General features: G+C 35.4%; 1 protein-coding gene across 2 annotated transcripts in view; it reads right to left on the reverse strand.

The window, feature by feature from the left end:
- Positions 1 to 11,784, reverse strand: part of PRKD1 (protein kinase D1) — a 334,650-nt gene that overhangs the window by 35,739 nt on the left and 287,127 nt on the right. For both annotated transcript variants that reach the window (XM_027110974.1, XM_027110976.1), the window contains 4 exons: positions 11,123 to 11,402; positions 10,005 to 10,057; positions 7,441 to 7,513; positions 4,660 to 4,766 (listed from right to left, as the gene is read on the reverse strand). In XM_027110974.1, coding sequence (XP_026966775.1) covers positions 4,660 to 4,766; positions 7,441 to 7,513; positions 10,005 to 10,057; positions 11,123 to 11,402 — 513 coding nt within the window. The remainder of the gene's footprint in view (positions 1 to 4,659; positions 4,767 to 7,440; positions 7,514 to 10,004; positions 10,058 to 11,122; positions 11,403 to 11,784) is intronic.

An 11,784-nucleotide genomic window follows, 5' to 3' on the forward strand; every position in this document is an offset into this window, starting at 1 on the left:
TATCTGCTCAAATAGATGATAAACATCCTAAAAGGTTTCATTCATTGTTATATGACCCAGAGGCCCAGTAAATCGCTTTGTATCAAAGAAGGAAGTGCTTCAGGGTACTGCTGAATGACTTAATATTTTTATTAATGGAAGGTAAAGGATACTAGGCTTAGAAACTGGAAGAATGATGGCAAAATAGACAAAATTAGGGAAAGAATAACTTGCAGGGAAAGACATTAGGAATAATCGTTTGGTTTTCAGCTGGTTGGTTTGGGTAAGACTGGCACAGCAAAGTGGAGATGTCCTAAGGTCAGAAACAGGAGACTGAAGTGTCTGTGAAAGAACGGAGCTCAAGAGATAAATTAAGGAATGACCTGTGAAGAGATGACAGACAACTCTCTTAAAGTGGATGAGCTCACTCTGGGAATGAGTTCCAGATTAGCATACATCATTTAGACGAACAGAAGAAGTTCAAGAAGGATGGAGCTAGCAGGGAAGGTGAAACGGGGCCTGATAAGTGCAGGGATGAAGTGAGGAGTGAGATTTAAAAAGGAGCAAATGATCAATGCTGTTGAAGGACTGAGAGTAGTCAACTAGGGTAAAGACTAAAATATAGCCAAAGGGTGATAGTTGGGCAGAGGTAGAAGACCAAAGGGCCTTGTATTTTAAGAAAAGTGTGGAAATCAAAGAAAGGAATTTATGAATAAGAATGGAAACTGGCATAGAGCAGAAATCTGAAGTGTGGCAATATAAAACGTGCTGCAGTTATGAGAAGTGGCAGACATATCGAGCTCACAGTTTGTTATTGCTGTTATTTTGTTTTAAAGTTAAAATGGGAAGAGGACTTCCACACAACAGAGAAATAAGAATGATGGGGGAATTTCAGGAGATAAGTGCAAGGGGATACACTGAATTGATGGCCTGTAAAATTCTTACATATTGTTTCCTACATTTTGTATTCAGCATCTTTACAATTCCAAAATGCTTCAATATACTGTATTATAAACAGAAGCTCTAGTATTGTTCCTTAGATAAATAAGTTGATATTTAAGATAAAGAAGAAAAATAATAGTAAATCAATTAGAATTAAATTCAAAATAGTAAATCAATTGAATATATAGAATTATATTCAAATCAGATAGAATATAATATTCATTCATATATTATATTCAATAATAGTAAATCAATTAAAAATAATAGTAAATCAATTAAGCATTATCCTAAAGCTTTTTATGCATTGTGATACTATGTTAGAAAATAAAAATTAATTTAGACCAAACAAGCCTGTGTTGATAAATTATATTAAATATATCACGCCCACATCACTTCTTTTAGATTTTAAGTTTCTAAGCCTTATAAGATGTAATTGCACCTCCTTGTAAAAGTCAGTTTTCTGTGACACCCTTAATAATCGTAAACTATCTTTTTATTCTTATTTTGTTGACATGAATAGAAAAAACAGTAATTTCAAATTTACCTTTTTAAAAATCAAGATACAACTTTTAAAATAACAATATAAATAGGATCTTCTGGGAATTTTTGAACCAAGTTTAACGTCTACATTAATTAACATTCTTCTGAAACATAATAATAATAATGAAGCATTTAGAGATAATGAAAATAGCTACTCGAAAAGATATAAATAAGGGATAACTATGCCAAAAGATTCACACTTGCCTTAATTTTCCAACTATTCAAAGATATCTAAAGAGCTTGGTTTTCCAATGACTGAATCAGACTTTGGAAAGCCTTCACATAGGTTATGTAAAGAAGATGAAATAGAAAAAGAAGTCTACTTTTTTACACATTCTGCATTTATACAACTTTGAAGTTTTCTATAAGCTAAGGTGCTTTTTTTTTTTTTTTTTTTTTAACAAAAACAGAAACAAATCAAAATTCGACCAGAGGACTAATGGAACTGCATGAGGGGAATTTTCTCCCATCAGCCATTTCGGCCCACTTGATCCCCTCTGGAGAATCAGAAAGAGGAAAGGGTTGGGGCAGAACTTGTCAGACTCCAGGTATAACCATAAGCCAGGAAAACAGCTTTCATAAGCTACAGACCACAGGGCAGAGAATACCAAATGCTTCTGGGTATCACTTTTATATCCAGAGGGACAGAATTCTGTTCCTCAAGATTAGTAAAAGAAAACCCTCCCCACCATTCAGCTGATTTCAATCATGGTACTTTCCCTGAACATATCACTTAGTGAGTCAGAACCCTTCCCTTATTGCTTGCCTCATTACCATTTTGTCTTTTCAGGTTCAAAAAATGAGTTCTTTCTTTTGAGAAGCAATATAAAACAGGGGAATGAGGGATTTCAAAGAACAAAACACACACGATCCTTCTTAACTAACCAATTAACCATTAATAGAAAATAGAGTCTGGACTTTTGCTACCTGGTTGGATACTATGTAGCAATATGTCTTCTTATGTGACAGAAGGATGTCTCTGTACAATTTTAATTCAACAAACATTCATTCAACAAATATTTGCTAAATACCTAATGTTTGTCAGGAACAGTCTCTGGTGTTTGGGATACAACAAAACAACAATATCCTCCCTCCTGAAATGTATATATTCCAGTGGAGGGGCTGGGGTAGGGGATGGGGAAAGAAACCCACAGCAAATATAATAAATGAAATTCTGTAATAGGCTAGAAGATGATAAGTACCATGGAAAAAAGAGGACATAGGTCAGAGTAATTTTTGAGGAACAAGTTTGAAACAAATGTCAACTTTTGATAAAGTATGAACTCCTGAACCTCATATATTTATGCCAAGCCTTAATAAGACTCCTTATACAGGTTTTGTAATTAAAAATTCTACACGTAAGTATGTTGCAAACATCAGACTAGAAGTAAGCCTGAGTAATACAATTTAAAGCCTCGTGACAGGAAAGACTTGTGTGTTTTTGTCCCCACTGTATCCACTGAGCCTGGAACAGTGCTTAGCTCATGATATGTACTCAATAAATATGAGTTTGATGAAGCAAGTGAAATATGGTTGGGGACAATGGGGACGAGTGATAAGTGATGAAGATTCTTGAGATTTCAGGCCATAATATGAGAGCTGCTCAAACGCTTCATATGCTCAAGGGGCAGAATTTGACTTTCAACCTAAGCAAACTCTTTTTTCACATTACAATGGAATTTTTGCCAAATGTATGTTTACTGCATCTCAGTTGTTGATTGTAGCTACTCTTCTGCAAAGGTGATGGAGTCGGTTTATGGTGTATTTTATTTTTCTACCTTACTACAGAGTCAGCAGCTGATAATGTGTTGACAGGCTCAGGAAAGCCAATTAAAGGGCTATACACAGAAAATTAGACCTTCCTCTGCAGCTGCAATAAAATGTAGAAAGATATAACCATCCATGTTAACCGGGAAACTCCTCTTATGTCCTGAAAGGAAGGATAAATGTCTTATCCTTATGCCAACTGTGGCAAGCTGCAAAGGAGTCTGCCTTCAGGACACTATGTGAGGGTGGAGACCAGGACAGCAGGGTCCAAGTGTGGAAAGATGTCATTTGCAGCTCAATGTGGCCAAATTAAGAATAATAAAAAAAAAAGAATCTGATTAGCAAGGACTAAGCTATGAATCTATGAATTGTCAGCTTAAGATCTGTAGTTATCTTCTTCCAAGAAAGCAGAGAACACTGTGGTAGTTCTCTGTGTTACATTAGTTGTCCAAAGGCACAAGAACACCATCTTTAGAAAATATGAGTCCCAGAAAAGTTTATGTCATTTTTTATGTACAGCAGCAATTATTTTCAGTTGTCTGTACACATGAGCTCCTTTAGGGCAGAAATCATATCTTTTTCAACATTTTATTGTATAAACTCAATAAACAGCAGTTACATGAAACAATAAATGAAGAAATGTAATCTGTTTTGCTTTGCTAGCAATGTTCAAATGAAAATTATTCAATAAAACTAAAAATTAGAAATTATGATCAGCTTGCATGACAAGTAGAGAATTATGGAAGTTATATAAAAATGAGCACTTTCAATGGTCTAAATTGTCTAGACTAGATAGCTAGGTTGACCACATTTAGCAAACAACTGCTCCATTTCCTTTTGATCTGCAGAAAAAGTTTTAATAGTTATAGAAATTATATATATCACATAATACCTTTCATTAACAAATTCTAGCTTTAAAAAGGGACTGGCTTTAAAAATGAGAAGAGTTAAGGAACAGTCTCAATATTAAATAAAAGGCTTACAGTGAGACACAAAGAGGACATTAATAAGATCAAGATCATGTATTCTCGGACATGTATTACTCTTTTACCTGATATGCTGACAGCTACGTACTCAATTCATATAATTATCACAGCATAAAGGAGGAATGTTTATGAAGGCAAGTTCATTGATAATGTAAAACAAAATGGTCTCAGCGTGCCCACTATGAGCAAATGCTGAAACATTACCCATTTAATGAGAATTAATAATACATTAAAACCTAGAAGTAAGTACATAAGAAAAATAAAAAAACGCTGCCTAGACTCAGGAAAGATACTACACAGGCTGCAGTTTGATGCTTGATCTGCCTTTTCAGTTATTTAAAAATGTTCCTAAATATCTATGCCACAGATATTTGGATAACTTTTCTTTGTTTTGCAGAAGTTGAGGGGACATTTTATAGCCCCTACATAAAAAACAAAAAAGTACCTGAAGAATTGCAACCTCATTACGAAGTTGGCTTTCTTGTTTTGTTGGAAATCTTAACTTGTCAATGATCTTAATAGCTACATCTCTTCCTGTTTTACGATGTTTTCCTTTAAAATAAAAAAGAGAAATATTAGCATAATCTTATTATATATCATCTCTATTAAAGAATACCAGAATTTATAAAAACCGTTTGGAATTATAAAAATGCTTTACTGAATAAATTAACATTTCTGATGAGCACCGACTTATATCCATAAAGATTTCACTTCTTAGCTTCATTTTCTACATCAAATATGCACTATAAAATTAGCTACAATTTAGAACACAAAAGAATTAGGACATTAAAAGCTATTTGCATGAACAGCCTGATATTTTCTTGTAAAATATATGTTTTAGAAACAGGATATTGAGCTACTTGATATAGAAAATATTCATACCACGGGCAAAAGTCCTCTCCTTAAGAAAGTATAATTTTAGGGCTTCCCTGGTGGCGCAGTGGTTGAGAGTCTGCCTGCCGATGCAGGGGACACGGGTTCGTGCCCCGGTCCGGGAAGATCCCACATGCCGCAGAGCAGCTGGGCCCGTGAGCCATGGCCGCTGAGCCTGTGCGTCCGGAGCCTGTGCTCCGCAACGGGAGAGGCCACAATGGTGAGGCCCGCGTACCACACACACACACAAAAAAGTAAAATTTTAAAGTCCTAAAAACGAATGTATGTTATAATGGAACAAATGAAAGTCTTGGCTCTGTCCCTTATTAGCTTCATGATCTTGAGCAAATCACTTAAGCTTTCTGAGCTCCTCATCTTCAATGGTAGGGTTGTTGTGAGAATTAGGTGTAATAAGATACGTACAGTACACAGAGTGCCCAGATAACTATACACACTCAAAAATATGAATTATCATCATCATCATCATTGTCATCACCTGACGGTCCCTTTACGTACATCACATCCCATTTAATTCTCACAAGTTTTCGAGGGAATCACAGGGTACCCTCAAGCTTTTAACTCCTACACTACTAGATTATAGAAGGCATAGAATATAGGAATGCTAATTGAATTTGAAAATGAACCTAATTATTCATTTTTTTGGTCACATACAAACTAACTTGAAATTCCATTATTTCTACATTTGGTGTAAATCTAGCGTTCCTTTCCCCTACATCCCACTTTCACTATTCCTTCCAACTCCTTCCAGAATACTTCCCTTCCCAACTGACAAAACTATTGTCTTACTTTCATGTTCTCTACTTTCTTCACATCACTTTTTAACTCTCTGACTCGCTGCAATCTCTATTCCAATGCAGACTTTTATTGCATCTACTGTCTTCAAGGTTGCAGCTTCTTTTGTCTCTATGCTTCTGTCACTATGGCAACTGACCTCTCTTCTGTAACTGTTCTTATCTGCCTCATCCCATATGCGTCCAGCCGTAACATTTTTTTTTAACATCTTTATTGGAGTATAATTGCTCTATAATGGTGTGTTAGTTTCTGCTGTATAACAAAGTGAATCAGTTATACATATACATATGTTCCCATATCTCTTCCCTCTTGCATCTCCCTCCCTCCCACCCTCCCTATCCCACCCCTCTAGGTGGTCACAAACCACTGAGTTGATCTCCCTGTGCTATGTGGCTGCTTCCCACTAGCTATCTATTTTACGTTTGGTAGTGTATATATGTCCATGCCACTCTCTCACTTTGTCACAGCTTACGGAGGCCTCTTCCTATGCCTGCTCCTTCACTGTTGGATGTTACAAATTACCTGGCACCTGCTGGTTTCTCTAACCTCATTTCTTATCCCTGTTTCACCTCCACACTATATGCAGTTATGTATATTTACTATTCTTTATATACCATGATTTCTTTGCATGCAATTATTACACTGCAGAAGAATTTTCTATGTAGTACTTGGTCTCCTCTATTATATAGTTATGCCTTAACAAAAAGCACAATGGTTGCTGACTTGAGAGATTTTCTATCAAAAAAAATCTGTGCATTTTGTAAGAATCAAAATTACTTTTAGAGTAGAATTTAATTAGCTTTTAAATAAAAAGCACAATATTATACTATGATAAATAATATTGAATGAGACATTGTGATTATTTCAGAGCACCCTAACCTCACCAAAAAAAGATAATCTGTTACTGATTATATTAAGGAAATGAAAGTTATGATGTCATTTTATAGGGCAGGTGAAACATTGATATTAAATCTTTCTTAAAGACTTGAAAAATGTCATTGAACTGGCTAGAATCAAAAACAGCAGAAGTTTCAACTAAATTCACCAAATAGCTTGACAATAAGAAAAAGGTAAAAATTCAGCATTTTACTTCAAAAATGTAAAAAAATGCAAACCTTACCAAAATACATAATATTATTAAAGATGTTAGAATTGAAGAATTTTTGAATGGACTTCTATAGCATTCTGATCAAATATGCTAAGAGGAAAAGGAATCTTTATGATTACAGCTGCCTTGTTTCTCAATATTTTGTCTAAATAAACCAATATTTAACTAGTATAGTGTATAGAGTTTGTTGATATTTAAGCAAAAGTTTGTTGATATTTAGTAGTAGAAAAATTTCTCTTTCAAAACAGAAAGGTACCAAATTTCCATTTAGTGACTACCTCAAGAGAAATTTCTAAAGAGGTCAAACACAGAGAGACATACATAAAAACGTATCTACATATAGGTCCTTTATATTTTTCTTGGAGATATTACTTTTCTAAACAAAAATGCTAAAACTTTAAATTAATAAAAATACTTAGTGAATTAACCTACCTCCATAAACAATTCCAAACTGCCCAGAACCCAGTACCTCATCAGGAAAAATCTGATAAACTGTGCTGATGTCCTATAGGTGCAAGTCCAGAGAGAAACAAACATGAAGTGGAACAAAAGATTAGTCCTAATAAACTCTATAATTTTATTAAATATATCATTAACACTGATAAATATTTTAAACATAAACAATTAAAATTTAAATGCTAGATGAAATCTACAATATAACTATATTAAAAACCCACTCTTCAATTTAACGTAATACTGTAATGTTGGACAACTATTCTAATCTTAAGCAGCAGAAATTTTCCAATGTTCAATTATATAGGTTTCTTTAGAGAGAAAAAAGACTTAAAACTCTATGTCATTTACATACATAATGTCAGTATTCAAAAAGTGATTTGCTTATTGCAATCGTTATTTAGAAATCTCACATTAAATAATCATGGTTCCCAAGCATATGTCTGTGTGAGTCCTGATTCCAACCATTTCATTCTTTATGGCTAAAATGCTGTGGCTGCCTCTTTATCAATCATCCACATCCACATGAATTTAAACTGAAGGAAGAGGGGGCTAAATCCCTGTGAGTGAGCCAGAGACACCACAAAAAGATGACAATCCACAATGAAATTCTCATCTGTGAGGCAACCACACTCTTCTACTTTTACCACTTCTGGAGGTTAACAAGTCTCCAAATGTCTACTCTTTCCTCTTTGAAATAATAATTGCTAAGTAAAGCATTCTGTTTTAGATGACTATGCTTAGTCTGTGATTTTGATGACCACACTCATGAAAGCACAATGTAATACTTTTTCACTTTCAGTATTCCTCCTATGACATCCTATGGAATTTTCTGCCTATCCTCCACTCTTGTACTCTTTGTCCTTTCAAAAATAAAAGTCCTGGACTTCCTTGGTGGTGCACTGGTTAAGGATCCGCCTGCCAATGCAGGGGACATGGGTTCGAGCCCTGGTCCGGGAAGATCCCACATGCTGCGGAGCAACTAAGCCTGTGCGCCACAACTACTGAGCCTGCACTTTAGAGCCCGCGAGCCACAACTACTGAGCCTGTGTGTCACAACTACTGAAGCCCGCGTGCCTAGAGCCTGTGCTCTGCGACAAGAGAAGCCACTGCAATGAGAAGCCCGCGCACTGCAACGAAGAGGAGCTCCCGCTCGCCACAACTAGAGAAAAGCCCACGTGCAGCAACAAAGACCAAACGCAGCCAAAAATAAATAAATTTTTAAAAAAACAAAAATAAAAGTCCTTTTACATCACATCCTACCCTCTGCATATTCCATACATTGCTATCCTTTCCCTTTGTCCTTCCCTCCAGAAAACAACTACAAGTTCTCTCTATCCTGTGATCCCTTCAGAGTATCCATGGTTCAGAGTTCAAGGTTGTCTGAAGACAAGAAAATGAATTAATACTACTCCAGTATTCTGAGTCCAAACTACTACTCCATCTTTCTCTGATAGCTCAATGGCCACCCAGAATTTTCAGCCAAACAGGGTGGAAGAGCCCCACAGGAATCTAGAATTTCCCAAGAGGCTTATAGGTAGATCAGTATTTCCGAAAGTCTTCTCTGGCTAAGCAAGAACAGCAGGAACCTTCAGGTCTTTAGAAATCTAGCTCATGATTGACAGAACAAGAATATGTCTAATTTTCATTACAAAGTTTCCCTAATTCTCTCAATCATATTTGGTTTTCAGTTTACTTTATGCCAATTTAGCAAAGGTTGCAAAGCTATGCTAGTGATGAATCAAGTTTCATGGAGTTTATTCTTTAAAAAAATAGACTCAGATCAGTGTAAGGCTACAAACTTTTTCCTTTTGGTGACAGGTATAGCAGTCAAAATAGAGGGAAAGACCGAGTCACAGGATGAGGTAGGAAAGGCCTTATTACTTTTGGGCTGCTTGCTACAGTGACAAAGTATAACCAAACATATGACAGAGTGTAAATTATTTCATAATATGTATGATCTACAATTTTCAAAAACTGAGCTGAAAGGATGGAGTTATGTGGCACAGCTGACTAGGGTGCTAGAATGTGGATCCATCAAATCTGATTTATGCAGCTTTCTGAGGTCTCCTTGTTAAGTACAAGTGCTTGAAAGAGTATATGCAGCTCCTTGTCATACGACAGCACTTCTGGGTAGCAATCAAGGAATGAGAATAGGACATGTTTAAGCTATTCATGCAACTCAAATAATTTATTTCATTTTATCTGGTATTACATAGTATCAACCATTTAAAATTCCAGTACCAAGATGCGCAAACATGTGAGAAATCAGGCACTGCATGATAATTGTTTATCTGAGATGAAAAGTAGGTATTTAACTTTCCACCCTGCAGAACAGATGATAGAAAATCACTAAGAGAATTGATACAATGTAATGTTTCTAAAATTTTATAGAAGAAAAACATCCAAAAGGAGCCTATTTTATTTTCTACAAAAAACTAAAAAATTAAAATTTCAGATCAATAAAAATGTACTTTATGATGCTCTTATTTTCAAATAAAGGATCACAGTAGCAAGTTTTATATTAGTAGGTACACACTCACCACATTTTCTTGAATCTGGGAATTTGATACCGAAATACTCAGAGAAATATCTCCTGGAAATACATGTTCAAAAATACACAAAATGAGTAAGAGAGATAATAGCAAAACAAGTAAATACATGCTTATTAATCAAGCTGCAGGGCTGTTTTAAAACCATAATGATTAGACTTTTCTAGAAAAATGTCTATTAGAATGTTTCTTTCCTTTTACAGTTACAGATTTACTCTGTACTCGGCTTTGAAAAATAATAATATTTTGTCAGTTTAGAGTTAGGAGTCGTAAAGACTTGGGTTCAAATACTGGTGTGCCATGTCGTAACTCTGGTACAAGCTGAGACAACTTAATGTCTCTAGGGCCTGATTCCCTCACCTGTAAAACAGGCTAATCATTAACATCCAACTATTGGGGTTATTTTAGGCATTAAAATAGAGACCTCACATAAAATGCTTAGCACCCAACTAGGCATATGTATTCTATTAATATGTATATTGGTTGTAGAGATCAATTAAAAAGTTGTGATAGATCATTAGGTAACACACTGTGATGTGAAAACAGAGGGCTTTTTGCCATAGGCTTCATTATTAATAGCCATTATAAGATTTTAAGTTGCATTTTAAATAGATACTCCTCTAAAATCTCTTTTAGAAATTCATCCTCAATACTTGATCCTGTTTGCATTTTGGTAAAATTTGTCTCATTCTACAATGAACAGAGGTTTCTTCCTGGGATAAAATGATCAAGAGTTTCCAGGTACTCTACACACTAAGCGTCCTGCCGGGAATAGCATATTAGGTGGTTTTGAGGACATATGTTAACTCACATTTGCAAATGGCAAGACCGGCATTCCAGGTCAAGCTCAAGCTGACTAGATTAGTTCTTCTTTTATGACCAACAGCTCTAGGTTTCTGCTATTGCCTAATATATTGGGTTGACATGCATTTGTTCAGAATTTTAATGTAAAATGAAAAATAAAATAGGATCATTTAATGAATGACATATCTTAGTATGTGTAGCAGCAGCTTTTATTTGGAGATCCTATGTTCGCCAATAAAATAAATCATCCCCAAAAAGTCTCTCTTCACCTGTTCTAAAGATAGTCAGAAAACTAGCAGACTCACTGTGCACATTGGTTCCTGAACCCACGGAGGAACCCTTGGGAATAACGGGCATGAGGGCATGCCGGATCGCCATCTCCCATATCCTGGCCACGTCTGCACCAATGCCACTGGTGAGGACACTGATACTTGGTGGTGGGCTGGAGGGATTGACCACATTTTCTCCCACATAATACACGACGTTTGCTGTAGTGATCTCAAAACAGTGAGGATTGGCCCCGTTAGGGATTAAAGCTGATGGTTTTGCTGGTTCCAGAGATAAAATTTCTGATAAAGGAATTTCCTGTGGAAGAAAGAGTGTGTTAAACGCAGTTTATCAAAACTATGTAAACTTTCAAATAAAATTCATGCCAGGGACATGTGAGAAATGGCATTACAATCAGCCATCAAATGGTTTAGTAAGACACAGAATATGACTAAGAAAAATACAAAAATATCTTTAGTAGGGGAAAATTTATCATCTCCTTTCTACAGAAAAATTCAAGTGACTTTTTTACTATGTTCATGTGGTAAGAATAAGTATGAATAAGAATAATAATTTTGAATCTGCATCAAGATCTAAGACTTGGAATGTAAATGATAATTTTTATAACGGTGAGGTAAAATCACGACCCTTTTGAAATGCATTTGGGTATGCGCAGCTGTTTTTAAATTTCAACTGTTCT

This window comes from Aethalodelphis obliquidens, unplaced genomic scaffold, assembly GCF_003676395.1.
Source record: "Aethalodelphis obliquidens isolate GAN/ISIS:26980383/991018 unplaced genomic scaffold, ASM367639v1 scaffold10, whole genome shotgun sequence".
Taxonomy (NCBI): Eukaryota; Metazoa; Chordata; class Mammalia; order Artiodactyla; family Delphinidae; genus Aethalodelphis; species Aethalodelphis obliquidens.